The 18064-nt window shown below is 58.7% G+C and overlaps 1 protein-coding gene across 1 annotated transcript in view; it reads left to right on the top strand.

Moving 5' to 3' along the window:
• Window positions 1–17825, top strand: part of NTRK1 (neurotrophic receptor tyrosine kinase 1) — a 28823-nt gene extending 10998 nt beyond the window's left edge. The window contains exons 4-17 of the mRNA XM_050930500.1: window positions 1603–1671; window positions 2589–2743; window positions 3731–3879; window positions 5195–5321; window positions 6508–6837; window positions 7542–7559; window positions 8213–8271; window positions 9119–9221; window positions 10164–10310; window positions 10990–11120; window positions 11894–12066; window positions 14369–14609; window positions 16277–16435; window positions 17640–17825. Of these exons, the coding sequence (XP_050786457.1) occupies window positions 1603–1671; window positions 2589–2743; window positions 3731–3879; window positions 5195–5321; window positions 6508–6837; window positions 7542–7559; window positions 8213–8271; window positions 9119–9221; window positions 10164–10310; window positions 10990–11120; window positions 11894–12066; window positions 14369–14609; window positions 16277–16435; window positions 17640–17825 (2047 nt within the window). The remainder of the gene's footprint in view (window positions 1–1602; window positions 1672–2588; window positions 2744–3730; window positions 3880–5194; window positions 5322–6507; window positions 6838–7541; window positions 7560–8212; window positions 8272–9118; window positions 9222–10163; window positions 10311–10989; window positions 11121–11893; window positions 12067–14368; window positions 14610–16276; window positions 16436–17639) is intronic.
• Window positions 17826–18064: the final 239 nt, after the last annotated feature.

Consider the following 18064-nt stretch of genomic DNA (forward strand, 5'->3'; position numbering starts at 1 on the left):
CTGCCTAGAGGCCAGGGGGATTGATCGGGCACAGCTGTCTCTCCGACTGAAATCGAGGTGAGCAGCCGAACTCAATCCCCTGGCAGCTGGGGCACATGGATGGGGGGAGCGGAGCCCTGGAGAGGGGGGTGACATGGGCTGCAGGGCTTTGCTGCTGAGTGAGAAATCATCGATCTGAGCAGGAGGGAGGCCTTTTCCCAGCCCACCCCACGGGGAAGCTGCGGTGCCCCCAAGCGACCGCATTGGGGTGGGAGTCCCTGTCCCTTGTCCATGTGCATGCAGCAAACCCCCTGCCTGTCCCCATTTCCGGGACAGGTGTCTCTCTCCCTTGCTCTCCAGGGATTGGCATCACTCCTCAACCCCCCCCATCCCTTCCCACCTTCCCCACGAAGGCGTCCCCTCCCCTCCCTCCGGGTGATCCTCCCCTTGGATTGAAGGGTTCGGATCAATAGCACGACCCTGGGGCAGAGCGGGGGTGTTGGCCGCAGTGTAGGGGGCTCCCCTGGATCCCAAGGGGGGGTAACTTGGCTGGGAGAATGAACACGTTCTCTCCCCAACGCTTGATGGAGGGGCCTGGATTCACCCCCCTCCGCCCACAAGGCCCTGCTTTGGGGGACAGCCAATGCTTTGCTCCCATAATGCACCTCTCCGGTGCCCCCAGATCCGAACGGCAGCGCTTTCTGCTCCCTAGTGAAAGTGACTGTGCCCAGTACAGGGGCCTGGGGTGACCAAGCTATTTAGGTGCTTAGGAACGCAGAGGGGCAACTTGGGGGGGATTTACAAATGTGCCTAAGTGAGTTAGACACCTTCTTCAAACGGCTTTTTGGTGTGAAAGCCACAAAAGGCGCCACAGCAGTTAGGCAGCCGGTGAGCTGGCGCTGCTTACAGCCTGTCATGGTGCCCGGCCTTGTCGGCTGCTTTCCTTGTGCTCTGTCTCTCCCCACCACCTTCTCTCGTCTCTTATCAACCCTTTGAATCAGGGGCCCTGTCTTCACTGTGTGTCTGTACAGCACCTTGCTCCACGGGGCTCTGCTCCAGGACTGGGGCTCTCCGGTGCTCCCACAGGCCCTGCCCCGAAAAGCTGGGGGGCACCAGAGGTGATCATTTGGAGCAGTTGGGCTCAAAGGCAACCCAGGCCAATCAGGGCAGAGAGAAAGGGTGCGGACCTGCCTCCAACTCCCTGGGTGACCTTGGCCAAGGTCATTTAGTGTCTCTGGGCCTCAGTTTCCCTCCTGTACTTGAAGGGGATAAACACCATAGCAATTGTGCGGAGCGCAGCCACTGTGGTTATAGGGCCCTGGCGGTGCCTGGTAGATGGGTAGGGCTGAGTGCCCGGAGGTTGTGGAATTGTCTTCGCCGAGGGCGGCGGGGTGTGTGTTTATTTCTAACCAGGCTGGGGGAGGGGAACAGCCCAGTCAGGGTGGACGGGGTCTTTCCAGCCTCCCATGGGCTGCCATGTGCCCAGTGGGAGCTGGAGAATGCTCTGAACCAGGCAGGCTTGGGTCAGTTCACTGCAGCCCGGGGAGGAACGTGGCTTTCTCCGTGTCGCAGTGGGGGGGCCCGGCACCCCAGCTCAGTGGGGATCTCTCTTCCTGCCGGCAGGAACCTCTCCTCTAACAACCTGCAGTCGCTCTCCTGGCGGACGTTCCACCACCTGGCCCTCCAGGAACTGTAAGTGAACCTGGACGGGGGCCTTTTCCCAAACCATCGCCTGCCAGAGCACCACTCAGAGCCTGGTGCCCCAGGGTCACTGCACTGGAGTCACTCCCCAAAGGTGGGGCCATTGTCGTGGGTGGGCCAACCCCAGAACTGGTGTATGCGGGTGCCACCTGCTAACAACTGCCCTGGAGCCGTCCTTCCTTCCCAAGCCGAGGGACAGGGGGATCTGGGTGTGGCTGCGAGTTAGTGACTGCGCTGGGTCTCTGTCCAACACTGAGTCCACAGACCGGTTTCTGTTTAAATCCTGGGGTGCTGCACTCTTCTGAACCTGCTCCAGAACTCTTCTAGGACCCTCATTCCAGTTCAGTTCTAGACACATGTTCTAGGTTTCCATGCCTGTTCTAGAGCTTGACTAGAAACCCTTTCCTAATTCAGTCCTAGCCTGTTGTTCCAGTAGCCCGTTTCCCGATCGGTTCTAGACCTCTTCTAGGACCCTCTTTCCAGTTCAGTTCTAGATTCGTGTTCTAGGAGCCAGTTTCCAGATCTGCTCTAGAAGGCCATGATCGGGTTCTATGTTAGGTGAAGTGAACTCTCTTGCCCCTCAAACCGTTCCACTCGCTCTAGACCAGGGGTCTCTTCCTGGGTTTGACAGCCCCGCGTTGGCCCATTAGCTGAATGTTTTGAGGGTCCCTGTCCTTTTCTGACTCTGCCTGTTCTGGAGCCAAATGAGCTCTGTTCCCATTGTACTTTCTGGATCCCAGACTGCCTGGGACGCGGAGTCCAGGGATGGGGTCGGCTCAGGGGTGAGAGCTTTGTCGCCCCGCCAAGCTCCAGCAAGAGCCAAATTTCCCCCAGCTCTGACACAGAGCCCTTAGCATTCCCCTCCCTTATTCCACCTGACCTGCCTCCCATCCCTCTCCCCTGCCCAGGGTGCTCGTGGGGAACCCCTTCCTGTGCTCATGTGAGATCCGCTGGCTGCAGCTGTGGCAGGAGAGCGGCCGGGCTGACTTGGGGAACCAGTCCCTGAGCTGCTGGAAGGAGAGAGAGGAAATGTCCCTGAAGGACGAAACCATCGAGCGCTGTGGTAGGGCTCTGGAGAAGTGGAGCAGGGTGGGGCTGGGTGTGTGAGTGGGGCAGGCTGCTGTGCGGGGGAACCCGCAGCCTCTTGTGCACCGACTGCGCCCCACGTGCACCCCACAGGGACTTGGGGTCTGCTGTGCCTCACGCTGATTCTGCACCATGGTTGCACCAGGGTAAATCTGGAGACAATGGGGCGATACTAGGGCACAGGTGTGTGTGTGTGGGGGGGCAACAGGGCATTTTGGTGGGGCAGTACTGGGGGGTGCAGTGGGGCGTTCCCATAGGATAGTACTGGGGGAGGCAGCAGGCAGAATCCATGTGGGTTTGGTGTTGGCTTGGATGGGTGACAGGGAGAGCAGAGAAAGAGGAAGCCGAAGGACAGTGTGGGAGGGCCTGGCTTAGGATTCCCCTCCCCCACAGGCTCCTGGCGTGGCTGGGCGCTGTCTCCTGATGATGCCCAGGGAGCAGAGGCATGGGCATCATGGCCAGGACGTGTCTCAGCCTGGCCCCCATGTGCTACCAGCTGACTCCGGCCGAGGATCTGGCCTGCTCTCCCTTCTTGCCCTGCTAGCTGGCTGCTAATGGCGCTTCCTCTCCCTACCTGGGGCCATGATCTCATCAGGGGTCCCAGAAGTGAGGGGAAATCAAATGACTTCTTGGGGTGATGGAGAGCGAGTCGAGTTTCTGCAAGGGCCAGGCCCCAGGGTTCCCTCTGGAGCCCAGTGTGGTGCTTTGGGGTTTGTTAATTCAGGGCACCCCATGAGCACCACACGAGCACCCCCACAGCACTGGCCAAACCCGCAGGGCTCTGTCCCAGCAGGCACCAGGCTCAGAGACACTCAGGCTGGATTCTCCAAGGGCCTGGCTGAGGTCGGTTCCCAGGTCCTTCCAGTCTCTGGCTGTTGTCTGTCCCTGGCCCCTCTCCCTCGAAAGGCAGCTCCTGGGGGTCAGAGCAGAGCCAACGTCTTGTTCTCTCCCCTCTTTCTGGCAGACCCGCCAAAGATCTGGATCGACTACCAGGACGTGCCGGTGCAGCAGGGTGAGAGCGTGAACCTCACGTGCCACTTCACGGGCGAGCCGCGGGCACATGGGCGCTGGATCGTACCCGACGTGGGATCAGAGCCCGCCGTCATCACCAAGGCAAAGACAATGCGGTCGCTATGGTTTCGGGCTCAGAGGGACAGAAACCGGCTCCGGGTCCCTGCTGGGGCTGGTTGAAAACTCTGTCCACGGCCCAGGGAAAAATGTGATTTTTTTTTTCCATCTAAAATTTCCAATTTTAGGGGAGTTTTTAAAACGGAAAAAAAATCTACATTTTTCAAAGCAGACAGTTGCACTTAAAAAATATCCACCACTCATGGCCCCAGAGACCTGGGGCACCCCCCAGAGCCCCTGCAGGAGGCCTGAAGCCAAGCCCCATTTAAACTGAGCTCCCTGCTCGCCAGCTCCCCGTGTTGCAGGAGAGACGTGCCCCTTCGCTGCAGCAGCACGATCCAATGGCTAGAAGCCATGTACCCAGCAAACCAGGGAGGTGTAGTGGCAGGAGCATGGGCTGAAGAGCCTTGCACTGATTGACTTCTAATCTTGGCCCTGCCAGTGACGGACTATATGACTGCTCTGTGCCTCAGTTTCCCTCAGGGGGGATTGTTATCCTTTGTTAATGAAGGATTCCTTAGCTGCGGGGTGCCTGCTAAGTACTGTAGACCTCAGTATTTTGTATGCCGACCACCCCCACCCCCCCAAACTGCCTCTCCGCAAATACTGAACAGCAGGGGTCACGCTGAGGTGAGATCCCGTTGTACATTTCTACTTATAAGGGTGCTGAGCACTTAACACACCAGAGTTTGACTCCGTGCCTTTGGGTGCTAGCACACCACAAATCACAGTCGCGGTGTTAGGAAAGCAGTAGCACTCAGTGATCGAGATCAGGGCCCTGTTGCGCCAGGTGCTGTACATACATGTTGTGAAGGAGAGCACCAGTCCTGTAGAGGTTGCAGACTAGACAAGGGGTGGGAGACGAATCTCAGTGGCACAGAGTGGGGGAGTCATTTGCTCATGGCCATGCAGCAGGCAGTGATCAGACTCCAAGTGCCCTGAGCCCCAGGCTGATCTTCCAACCACTTGACCCTGCTGCCTTGTCCTTTTTATGAGCTAGGCCAGGCCATGGGGTGTTTAGTACAAGCAATTGGCCTAGATCCTGCAGAAAGAGGGATATTTGCACGCAGTTCCCTTGTGCTGCCCTTGCCCTCTGCAGGCTGGCGTCCGAATAACATGGCAGCATGTCCAAGTCCCTACAATGGCAACAGCAAGTGGAGATTCTCCCATAGTTCAGGCTTTTCCCTCCTGGGGCATGAGCTTTCGAATGGCCCCTCTGTGCAGGGAGCTACAGATCAGAGTGTGTCACGATGCTGGTGTCATAGCAGGCTGAGCGCGCTCTCTCTCTCTGTCCCCGCAGAGGTCGGACTCAGAAATCACCCTGCAGATCTTCAACGTCTCCTCCAGCTTTAACCGAAAAGACGTCACCTGCTGGGCTGAGAACGAGGCAGGCCACAGCGAGGAAGCGGTGCAGCTGAATGTCACTTGTAAGCAGCAGGAGCATCTGGCTGGGCAGCTGGAGGCAGGGTTTATGAGAACGAGGATGGCCTAGTCGCGAGGGAGACCTGGGTTTGAGTCTTCACTCTGCCACAGACTTCCAGAGCAACCTTGGACGAGTCACTCAGGGTCTGTCTGCACTGAGGTTGTTTGGATCTAGCTAGCTCCAGGAACACTGGCTATGATGCTGCTGTGGCTCCCCAACTGCCGCTGTTCGATGTGGCTAAATCAAAGCTTCGTCCGTGTGGGCTGCCATCACCCCTTCGTCACTCTGTGCCTCAGTTTCCCATGTTTGACTTGGAGCTGATAGCTCTGCCTCGCAGGGGTGCTGTGAGGAAAGTACAACCCAGATCAGGGCGGGCTCAGATGTGACAATAACAGTTGGACTAAGAGCGAAACGTTTGCTCTGTTCTCAGCTGAGAAGCCAGTTTTCCCGGCAGCCAGGTCAGTTTCTGAGGCTCCGTGCCGAGAGCAACAGGGCCAGTGGGGCTTGGACCCAGCAGCTGTTTCCTTCCAAGCCTCCACACCACCGCACGAGGTGCATGTAGACTGCAAGGCAGAGGCTGTAAACTCCGGCTGAGGTTTTCAGCATCACCTCTGGGATTGGGATGCGTCTTAATCCCTTAGGCGGCTTTGAAAATCTCAGAGAGCAAGAGAGAAAGTAACACGCTACACTTCTGTGGTTACCTACAGTGGATGTAAGAGATCAGAGGGCAGGAGAGGGCTCCTTTAGCTTAAGTGCTAGTGGTTTGTACTTTGGAGATACAGATCACAGGTTCTAATCCTGCATGGTAGAGGGGCCATCTGGTTGCTACCCGCAGAGGCTTTGCGTCTGGCTACGTTGCAGCTGCACGTGAGCTTCCCTTGTGCTAGCAAGGCTCAGGCTAGTGCATGGAAATTAGCAGGTTGGTTGGTCTAGTCCCGGCTCATGGGGCTTGGGAGCCCTAGCTGGAATATCCCTGCTGCTAGCTGGAGCCCCACTAGCACCAATCTGAGAGGCTTTTCCCAGCAGCAGTGTAGATGAACTCTCAGGGGGAATCCCTAACCCCGGCTGCCCGGCGGGCGTGGGGGTGGCTTAGTGACTGTGCCTGCTGCCTCGGGGCCCTGGCTCCGCAACCCGCCCCACCCTGGGGCAATGCACCGGCCTGAGCCCCTCTTTGTCATCTCTCCCCGCAGTCCCCGCCGTGATCCTGGACCTGCAGGAAGCCATTCGCCAGCACGACTGGTGCATCCCCTTCTCGGTGGATGGCAACCCACCCCCGGCCCTCCGGTGGCTGTTCAACGGCTCCGCCCTGGTGCAAGGGAAGTACATCCGCACCAAGATCGTGGAGTACGAGCACAACTCCACCGTGGTGCACGGCTGCCTGTACCTCAACGGGCCCACGCACGTCAACAACGGGAACTACACGTTGCTGGCCCACAACCCGCTGGGCGCCGACGCCCGCACCGTCCTGGGACGCTTCATGGACAATCCCTTCAGCTTCAACCCTGAGGAGCCGATTGTTGGTACGGCTCCTCTCCCCTCCTCCAGGTCCTAATAACCCTGCTGGGCTGGGAACAGAGCCTTCCCCCTGATGGGACCAACACTAAGGTTGGGGAGGAATTGCTTAGGGTAGGTAGAGGTGCCTCAGTTTCCCCTCCCACCCATTTTAGACCGTGTCTGTGCCGTGACCAGCACAACGGGGCCCTGATCTCCTCCACGCTCTAGTAATGACCCTAATAATAATAATCGATTACGGAGTTACTCTTGCCCTCCACACGGCTCCATAAAAGATCTTGAAGGTTATTCGTCAAGATGGGTCGAGACTGAAGCTAGACGGGACAAATCTGGCCCCTGAAGCAGCCAGTTGCACCGGTGCCACATGGGTGTGAAATGCCACTGCTCCACCTGGCACTCGCTTTGCACCAATGAGTCCGTGTCTGAGTCTCCTTCTGCTCACACCGGTTTTGCACCAGCGTTGCTCCATTGGGCATCACTCCAGATTTACACTGGAGTGGAAGGACATTCAGGCCCTGGATTTGGGCTGAGCAAAAAGTCAGCAGAGGGGTCCTCTGATCCGGACTGGATCGAGGCTGAGGGGCTGCCAGCGCTGGGTTTGGCCCGCTTAGGGCAGAGGGAGGGGTGGCCAGGGCCGGGTTCCAGGGAGCTGGTACTGATGCTGTACGGAGAGTAATGATGCTTTTCCTCCCCATTTGCCTCGCTGCTGCAGTGTCCCTGCCTCCCGTGGGTGAGTATTTCCTAGGTGGCGGCTGCTTCTCTTTGCCCCCTGCTTGAACTTTGCGAGGTGCCTGAGCGGCTCTGTCTACCCTGGGCGGTGGGAGCACCCTGAACCTTACACATCCCACAGGAACGTGTCCCACCTCTCTGCTCCAGACCCTTCCCCTTGCCCCATTGCCAACCCCTCCTTTGGTAGGGGAAGCCAGAGGATCGGTGGTGTGAGAGGCTGGATTAATGCAACCAGGGCCTTGCGTAGCTTGTCCTCCATGCCAGGGCTGCCTTCCGGTGAAGCTGACAGGATCTTCAGGGCATAACCGTGGGGGTCTTGCCTGGATGCACCTGGGAGGTTCTGCAGCAGTCAGGTGCACTGAGGGGTGTGTGGCCAGGGCACTGGCTGGCCCTGTGATCTGGCTCTGTGGTTCCAGTGGAAGCAGGAATCGTGCAGAGCATCCTCCAGCATTGCACAGGAGAGAGGATGGGTCTTTGGGGTGTTCTGTGGAGCCCATACCCCATATCCCTGCCCCCAAAAGGGGTGCTTAACAGCTGAACTCCCAGATTCTGCTACTAGCCCCACTCCAAACCCAGACTCATCACTGATCCCCCCCCCCAAAATAAAACCCTGTCTCTCAGGCTGAGCTAACGCTGCTTTTCTCCCTGAGGCAGGCAAAGGGAACAGCACGCTGGATGGGCCGGTGGAAACGTCAGAGGAGCACACGTTTGGGGTGAGCCCCGGGAAAGCGGATTGGGGGACGGGGGTGGGACAGAGGTCACCAAGAATATTCCTGCCTTTGTTGCAGCATGAGGCTGGGGCACACAACATAACCACAGGGTCTATTGCACCTTTCTGGAAGCAGCTCACTGCACTCGGCAAACATGAACCAATAAAGCCCCCTGTGAGGTGGGTCAGTATCACTAACCCCCTTCACAGATGGGGAAACTGAGGCACAGAGCTATGACGTGACTCACAGCAGGTCAGAGGCAGAGCTTGGGATCTTGACTCCCAGCCCTCTGGTCGCACCACTAGATCCCACTCCCTTCCCCGAGCTGGGAGCAGAACCCAGGAGTCCTGATGCCCGGGCCTGTGCTGTGACTTCTACATGACATTGGCTCTCCTGGGTTCTCTTCTGACCTTGGCTATCAGTACCCTGGATGAGCTTAGGCAAGTCACTTCCCCTCTCCGTGCCTCAGTTTCCCACTCTGAGAAATGGGGGTTGTGACATTGACTCACCTTCCAGGTGGCTTGCGAGGCTTAGTTAATAAATATCAAGGGCTCTGAGGCCCTCAGGTGGCAGCTGCTGGGCAGGGCAGAGGACTTCAGTGGGTTGTTCTCTAACCCGCTGATGGCCATAATGATTTTGCATCAGAGAAGAGCCTAGGCCAAAGCCCTGGATCCAACCTCCCCCGAAGTTGATGAGGGGGGCATAAACGGCAGCTGGGTCTTCACCCCTGCAATGGGCCAGATTGTGCCCCGGGATCCCAGCCCTCAGGCACCGGGAGGCTGGATCCAAAGCCAAGCCCCGATTGCCCTCCGGCCCTGTGGACCGAGCTGCGTCTCCTCCCTCTCTCCAGGTCTCCGTGGCAGTGGCGCTGGCTGTCTTCGCATGCCTCTTCCTCTCCATCATGCTGATCGTGCTCAACAAATGTGGGCGACATTCCAAGTTCGGCATTAACCGTAAGTCCCTGTCGCCGCTGCAACCCCCTTCTCCTGGCTCACCGACACTGCGAACGTCAGTGCTGGCAGCATGGGCCTCTGCCACCTGAGCTGAAGGAGTAACTCTGCTAAGTGGTAGCAGAAGTAGGCTGTTATCCCCGAAGTGGATCGGCCACAGGGCTGTGTGGTGCGTATTGGATTCTCAGACCGAATGCGAGTTCCTGCACTATACGCTAGGTGAGGCGAGATCCCTTCCCACGGGCCCCTCTATGCAGCTCAGGCCCCACAGCACGGATTTGGTCCTGCTCGTCTTAGCGTGAGTGGGGCCAGGTCCTCAACTGGGGTAATCAAGAGCAAACCCAGGGGATCCCCGTCTATACTAGGTGTTGCAACAGCCCAGACTGCTCTAACCCGTGCCCCAAACAGCGCTGGGAGCTTTGCCTTCCCCTGTCACTCCCTGCACCAGGGCTGGGATAAATTCTCCTGCAGGGGCTAAAATAGGGTCAGATGCTGCCACGGAGTGACCCTCACTCACTTTGCAGAGGGCTCCCCAAAGGTAGACTCGGGGGAGCCGAAGAGAGGCCGGCTGGGAGAGTTTTCACCTTCCCCTGGGCTGGAGCCAGGTGGCCCCCCCCCACCTGCGGTCCCAGGGCACCCGGGCATTGATGGGCATCTGCTTTCAGCTGTTCAGGAGGAACAGGATTTTAGTACCCCAGTGCCCGGCCCTCCCCAACCCTGTCTGTGCCCTGTTGGGCTTGGAGCCGTCAGATCTCCCAGCCCCGCTGCAGGATCTTTGATGAAGATGCCTGGGGGCGGGAGTATGGACAGCCCCCTCGGTAATTACTGCAAGGCTACCTGCTCTGCTCACTGGCCCCCGCTGTTGGCCCCCCAGCGGTGGTGGGGGAAGGGGCAGATAGACCAGAGGGCTGCTGGAGCCTGACATCTCTCCCCCATCCCATGCAGGGGCGGCTGTGCTGGCCCAGGACGATGACATCGCCATGTCCTTGCACTTCATGAACCTGGGCAGCAGCCCCCAGTCCTCAGCGGAGAGTAAGCTGGAGGGGCTGAAAACCAACTTCATTGAGAACCCGCAGTACTTCTGCGACTCGTGTAAGGGCCCTGGAGGGGCGCAGGGCGGGTCCGGAGGGGCAGGGGGGTTCTGGGGAGGGTTAAGGGGGGGCTCCCAGAGGGTTAGGGAGGGGCAGGGTGGGTCCCGGGGGGGAAGAGCTGGAAAGGATGTGGTACACAGGGGTGTAAGTGGGTGCAGTGACTCGCTGGCACTCCCTGCCCCGTGCCTGGGGCCCATCTGGGTTCTTAGCAGGGGAAAGGTGCACCCGCGCCCACGCACGTCCAGCCCTGGTTGGCTATGGGTCGGGGTGTTGACAGGGAGTCCTGGACTGGCTGTGCGGGAGCAAAAGTAAAGAAAGGGGGCAGAGGGAACTGGGGGTTCAGAGCTGGCCCCTCCCACCTGGATCCCTTGGCCCCTCCCATCTGGACCTCATTGGCGCCTCCAGAATCTCTCACTCCTCTCCCCGGAAGAGCCCCAGACCCCACCCCACCTCTCAAGCAGCCAGATCCCTCTGGCTTCTCTCCTTCTCCTGACTGGAGCCCCCAGCTACCCCTTTCTCCAAATTCAACCCCCACCCCAGCCTGCCCTGTCTCCCTGGCCTCTTTCCCATCCAGATCCCCACCCCTGAGAGACAGCCGCTCCCCGCCCAGCTCTGCACCTTCCCTCCGGGGTGCGTGGGGGGTGACGCCGGGCGCTTTGCACGGTCCTTGTTCCTTGCAGGCGTCCACCACATCAAACGCAGGGACATCGTGCTGAAGTGGGAGCTGGGGGAAGGGGCCTTTGGGAAGGTCTTCCTGGCCGAGTGCTACAATCTCATCCCCGAGCAGGAGAAGATGCTTGTGGCCGTCAAGGTAACCCCGTCCCCTTGTCCACGGGAAGCCTCCACTGGGGTGGGGGGATCCCAGGACCCACCTGGGAGCTTCGCGACTGAAATGTGCTGCAAGTGGCAGCCACTCGCAACAGGCAGGATGGGACTTAACCCAGATCCACCTGAGCTATGGGAGCAGTATAGACCATATGACACACTTTTGAGGAGTTCTGATTCCATTCAGTAGGGGGCACTGGTGAGTGTATAGACGCACACCAATGTATTGAATGGAGGCCCAGTCTAGACCCCTTTGGAGATCAGTCCAAACTCGCCCTTATGGTTCTAGCTCTGGGTGAGACCCAAACAGGCCCGGGTTCTTTCCCAGCTGTGATGGGGACACAGTCCCACATGAATGGCAACTGGCCCACTAAATCCTCCTGGCAGTTAGAGGGGACAGAGCCAGAGGCAGCTCTGTGAGTGCTGCAGTACCGCAGCACAGGGCTGAAATCAGGGCCCCGTTGTGTAAGGTGCTGCACGGACACTAAGGAAGAGAAAGTCTCTGCCCCGCTGAGATCAGGGCCCTGTTGTGCCAGGCACTGTGAGGACGCCAGGGGAGAGAGAGTCCCTGCCCCAAACTGTTATCAGTCTAACTGGATGGGTTTGTTTTCCGCATCACATGTGGAGATTGGGGCCCAGAAAGTTTAAATGACTTGCCTAGCATGAGCAGAAGCAGGAAGCCCGGCCACTGCCATGCACCTGGGGACCCCAGCCCCGGTGCTCACCCTGCCCTCTCTGGGCCTGTCTCCCTCCCTGCAGGCCCTGAAGGAGGCGACGGAGAGTGCCCGGCTGGATTTCCAGCGGGAAGCGGAGCTGCTGACGGTGCTGCAGCACGAGCACATTGTCCGGTTCTATGGAGTGTGCACGGACGGCGAGCCCCTCGTCATGGTCTTTGAGTACATGAAGCACGGAGACCTCAACCGCTTCCTCAGGTGGAGTCCGGCCAGCAGTCAGCACGTGGGGCGGCGGATGGGATGGGGTGGCTCTGTGCTGCTTTGGCCCCCAGCATAGATTAGAGCAGCCAGCGGGGCTGCTCTAACTTACCTCCAGCCTGAGATACCATCCAGCAGCCTAAAATAGCCAGAGTATGGTGTCCTTCAGCTGCTCCCCCAGCACACCCCTCCGCGCCTTGGCCCCCCTCTGGCACGGCTCCTGCATGCAGGGTGGTGCCCCAAAAGGCCGTTGTGCCAGCCCCACACGTGGTGAACGAGGTGCCCTGTGGCGCTCCAATGCCAGAGGGAGGCAGATGAACGAAGGGTCAGTTGTGAGAGGTGGTTTTCACCCAGGATTCAGGAATTGCTGGGGTAGCTCCAGGGGGGCGACCCAGGCTGCGAGGGGGAAGGGGCTTGCGCCCAGGCTGGGGAGAGAAGCAGGGGCGAGGGTGGAGCCGGCTGATGGAGCACGGAGAGACGTGGTCCGCCGGGTCAGCCGAGATGAAGATGGGGGATAAATGGGGCCTCAAGTGAGACGGTGGGTCTGAAGATGCAAGAGGGTGGATGAAGCTGTGGGGGAAGCCTGGATGTGGGGCGATCGTGGAGAATGGGGGTGGCAATGTGACGGGAGGCAGAAGCCAGGGAGGAGCGGGGAGCAGAGGCCGTGGCAAACGCAGACTGGCCCCCTCTGCGATGCCCTCCTGGGCCAGCTCTGCCTCCTTTGCGGCATGAAGGAACCGCTGATAACTGCGAGGGTCCTTCTCCCAACCGGCTGCAGCGTGGCAGGCCCCTGCCCAGGCACCAGGCCTCACCAAAGCATTTTCGGGGGTTGGGGGGGAAGCTGTTGCCATAGGATGGAAGGAGGGGTGCCATCCAGAGGGCCAGGGTGAGGGGTGGTCCCAGAGACAGCCCTGGGGAGAATGGGGCCCCTCCGCAGAGATGAGTGGGGTGGATGGCAGCTAAATACACCTCTGCTTCAATCCCCTTGCTAGGCCTGGTTGCTGGGGGTGACACAGGTCAAAGTGGAGGGACATCCCTGACCGCCCACCATGGGGTGGGGGACACGTGCCCCACCAAACCTTTAAATAATACACTGTCACCCCCACCTTGATCCTCACAAGGGCGCTTTGTGGTCTCCCCTCGGAGCCCAGCTCCCCGTTCGGGGGCTGTTTGGTGACCCCCAGCCGGGAGCCTCAGGGGTGATGGCCATCCAAGGGCTGGGGTCCCAAGTACGGCATCACAACCCATGCACGTCGGCCTGCACCACACACACTCGACACTCAGTGACACGCCGAGTGCCACACCGACACTAGCACGCACTTCTCCAGGCTCCCCCTCAGCCCCTGCCTGGCCGTGACTTGGGATTATTTGCCCCGTTATGGCGGTCCCTGCCTTGGATTCCCCGTCCACCCCCCCACTTCTCCATTATCACAGCAGCTCAGACAGCCGGCCCTGCTAATGCGGCCTCCTTGCAATATTGATTAGATTAGCTGTCTGAGAGGCTGAAATAGAGGGAGATTGGCCATCAGCTGAAATAAGCAGAGACTTTTCGATTGGCCCCCGAGGTATTGGCACTAGACGGGGCGCTGCCAGCGGCATCGCTTAGTGTCCGCGGGATGAGCTCTGAGACCTGCCTTTGATGATTATTGTTATGGGACTTGGCATTAATGGTTTTACTTCCCCGGAGCCGCGCGGGCCTGTCCCCGGCCTCCACGCCCAGGTTGTCAGCTGCACTTGGCATCAAATGAGCCCCGTGAGTGCAGGCACCTGGCTGGGTGAGGAGGAAAGCATCTCCCTGCCCGCCAGCCGGGTCTGCACCTCAAACCCCAGCCCCACAGGGTTGGGGGGGCACAGGGAGTTGGGCTAGCCCCACATCCCCCTCGGCCAAACACACCCCCATAACCCCCTCTCCTTTACATACACTCACATGGAGACATTCATAGAAACACCAATGTGCACATCAACACACGCACACGCCATCAAGCGTACACACTCTCACATCTGCCCTCAGGAAGGAATTTTCCCCCCAGGTCATATTGGCAGGACTCTTGGGGGGGTTCCCCTTCCTCTGCTGCGTAGGGCGTGGATCACCTGCTGGGATCACCTGGGCATGTCCCTCCTAGTCAGTGGCCTGCTGGTGCCCGGGTCTCGGGCATTGGTGGCACATTGGTCTGGCTGCATCCAGGCCCACTTGCACTTCTGCCGCGGCCTGGAACAATCCGGAGTCAGACTCTGAAAAATCGGGTCGGTTCAGGTCCGCTCTGAGCCCGGCCTCACCGCAGCCTGCCCTTGCCCTGCCCAGGTCCCATGGGCCAGATGCCAAGATCCTGGATAACGGGAACGGCCAGTCGTTTGGGCAGCTGACTCTGAGCCAGATGTTGCAGATCGCCACTCAAATCGCCTCCGGCATGGTCTACCTGGCCTCGCTCCACTTCGTCCACCGCGACCTGGCCACGCGCAACTGCCTGGTGGGCCGCAGCCTGGTGGTGAAGATCGGGGACTTTGGCATGTCCCGGGACATCTACAGCACAGACTACTACCGGGTGAGCAAACTGGGTGGGGAAAGGACCTGATTCTGCTGCCACACCTGCCCAGGGCCCGACCCATAGCCTGGCGGAGTCAATCAAGGCCTTTCCATCAGCACCAGCATGGGCGCAGCAGGAGCGGATGCTACTGGCCTGGGCCGGCGCGGTGCTCTCAGCTCATGCTATGTCTGTCCCTCCCTTGACTAAGGTGGCCATGTCCCTGGTCTCCAAATGCCTACCCCCGTTGTAGCCTCCCAGCACCTCCTCTGCCTCCTCTCCTCAGTGCCTGTCTCCCTTCTGATTAGGCCCCATCAGGTTTGGGGTGAAGGCTCAGGCCTCAACACTGGGGAGAAAACGCAAGTTGCCTCATAACTCACTGTCAAAATGTCTCATCCCTCCACTGACACTTAGAGGATAACAGCCTACTTCTGCTGCCAGCTAGTGGAGCTCAGGGGCTGGTTCATATAGAGGATAACAGCCTACAGTTACTGCCAGCTAATGGAGTTCAGTGGCTGATCTGTATAGATGGCAACCTAATGCTGCCAGCTAATGGAATTCAGTGGCTGGGCCATATAAAGGATAATAGCCGACTACTGCTGCCAGCTATCAGAGTTACTCTGGTAGAAATCTGTGCTTTGGAGGTCCCATGTTTGAACCCCATTAGGGATCCCATCAGCCAATTCTTTGCCCCCCGTTTCCCAAGCACCCCTCTGCCCAGGTCCGTGAGGCTGCATTCAGTGCTAGTGGAGGGATTGCTCCTGCTATGTAGAGACAACGCTTCCCTCGAAGACCCCAGCCCACTCTCCCCCATTGCTCGAAAGCGCAGCGTCAGTTGCTGGCTGACCCGGGGAAACCAATGCACTGGAAGAGTGACACTTCTCGGATCAGACGCATCGCAAGCCACATGGCCAGCCGGCCGACCGGAGGGCTCTGCTGGCTGCGAAGACCCATCCATCTCCATCTCCTTGAGAGCTCTGCTGGGATCAGCCTCTGTGATGGGCAGGGGGCTCCGAGGGGCCTCTTCCAATTTTCCCTTTTAGCTCCTGCCCCACCTCAGCCCCCTATGCATATTTAATGGGGCCTGCGATGGAAAAGGGAGCGCAGAGCACTTAGCGAGTGGAAAGGAAGCGCTGCCAGGAGGGGGGAGGGGCCCCCGACAGGCTGCTGTGAAAGGGTTAAATAAAGGGGAGAGAGAGAGAGAGGGTACAAAATGAGCCCCTTTCTGGTCCCAATTCTGTTCTGCTGGTGTAAATCAGGAGTGACTGTGGTCTCATGCTGGTGTGAGCAAATGGAGAATCCAGCCCCGCCCCTTTCATCTCTCTTCTCTATCTTTTTTCATTCCATCCTGCTCCTTCCCTCTGTCTTTTTTCCTTCTTGGTTTTTTCTTTTCTTCCTTCTCCCACTTTTACATTCTTCCTTCTCTTTTTCATTCTTTCTCTCCTCTTTTCTTTCCTGACTTTTCCTTTTCTTTTTAATTTTCTCTCAAACCTTTTTCTTTCTCATATCATTCTCTCTCATCTTCCTTTGGCTTTTTCAGACTACTTTCTTCTCTTTCTTTTCTAATTTTTTTCTTTTTATCTCATCTCAGTGTCTTTCTTTCTTTTTCCCTCTCTGCTACAATATTTTGGCTCTGCCCTCCTCCTCACCCCTCTGGCTAACCCATCCTCGCCGGGTCTCTCTGGCAGGTGGGCGGACGCACCATGTTGCCCATCCGCTGGATGCCCCCGGAGAGCATCCTCTACAGGAAGTTCACAGCTGAAAGCGACATCTGGAGCTTTGGGGTGGTTCTCTGGGAGATCTTCACCTATGGGAAGCAGCCCTGGTACCAGCTGTCCAACACTGAGGTGAAGAGTGGCTCGGCGAGCGCGGGGTGGGTGGCAGTGCCGGGACTGGGGTCAGGGAGAACGGTTGGGTTAGTTCCAGGGAGCAGGGTCTTTGACCTGCCGGTTCTCTGATGGCCAAGAAGTCAGCTAGGGGCAAAGGAGATGGGCTAAGAAATAAGGGGGGATCCCATCCCCCATGGCTTGAAGCAGGATGCCCATAGCATGCTGTCTCTCGTGTGGCAGTGCAGTCTAGAGGTTACAGCCGGGAACTGGGAGTTGTGACTCCTGGGTTCTGTCGACAGCTCTGGGAGGAGGTGGAACAGGAGTCAGGACGCCTGGGTTCCTTTGTGTGGTCTGGAGGCCCAAGGAAGGGAGTGGGAATCAGGAATCCAGGGTCTTCTCCCCAGCTCTTCCACTGGCTCATGTGTTCTCAGCATCTGTCCCCTGCGTCCATCGGGACTAAGAACACTCGCTGGGTGAGGATCAGTTTGCAGGATCTTCACACGACGAGAAGCCAGGGATGGGCAAAACACTCTGTGCCGCTAACGTGGCCCAGCCGGTCCCGCTCTCTGGGATGGCTAGGGCTGAGCAGAGAGGGGCCAGCCTGGCTCTAGGGCTCATGGGGGTGGAAGATATTTCAGTTCTCCAAAGCATGAAAGATCTGATTCAATTTGCCGGCCCGGGGTGAAACCTGACCTGCCCCTAACAAACTCACTGCGTGGCCTAAGAGCTTCCTTGCCCATTCCTTGGTCTAATGTTCCCCAGAGCAGACAGGGAGTCCCCTGGAGCAGATTGATGGCTCTTTCCCTCCCTTCTGCTGAGCCCAGGAGGATTCTGCGGGCGGGAGCCCGGTGTGCAAGGGAGATTGTCGGGGTGTCTCTTGGTGTCTTGTCGATGACCCCCTCCCATGGCCCCCAGATCAGAACAGCTAAGGGCCACTTGGAATTTGGCAGGGAGGGGGTCATTACCAATTTATAGATGGGGAAACTGAGGCACAGAGTGGCAAAGTGACAAGGGACTCAGCAGCAGAGCTGGGAAAGGACCTGGGAGTTCTGACTCCCCTTCCTGTATCTTACCCCCAGCACCATCCCTTGCCTCCAACCGGAAGGGTGTAGCTAAGCTCAGTCCTGGGCAGAGAGAGCGCGTCGGCTGTGTCCTCGGCTCAGGGCTAGTCATTGTGGGGTTGAAACCCAGACACTTCATCTCCTCTTCTGCATCTCCGCAGGCCATCGAGTGCATCACGCAGGGCCGGGAGCTGGAGCGGCCCCGAACCTGCCCCTCGGAGGTGTACGACATCATGCAGGGCTGCTGGCAGCGGGAACCCCAGCAGAGGCAGAACATTAAGGAGATTCACAGCCGGCTTCAGGCCCTGGTCAAGACCCCTCCCGTCTACCTGGACGTCCTGGGCTAAGGACGGGGATGGATACGGGGAAGGAAACCAGCTCTTCCTTCGGGACGACCACACCGGGATCCTCCTCCTACCTCTACGCCTGCCCCTCGCCCCATCAATGCAATGGACAGGATCCCACCCCCATCCTGGACCACAGACAGGTTCCCCGTCTCTGGCCTCGGCGGGACTGTTCCCTCAGCCAGGGGCTTCGGGATGGGACCGGATTCCCCAAGATCCTGTCAACCTCACATGAAAGTCGC

The sequence above is a fragment of the Gopherus flavomarginatus genome, chromosome 20 (assembly GCF_025201925.1).
Source record: "Gopherus flavomarginatus isolate rGopFla2 chromosome 20, rGopFla2.mat.asm, whole genome shotgun sequence".
NCBI lineage: Eukaryota > Metazoa > Chordata > Testudines > Testudinidae > Gopherus > Gopherus flavomarginatus.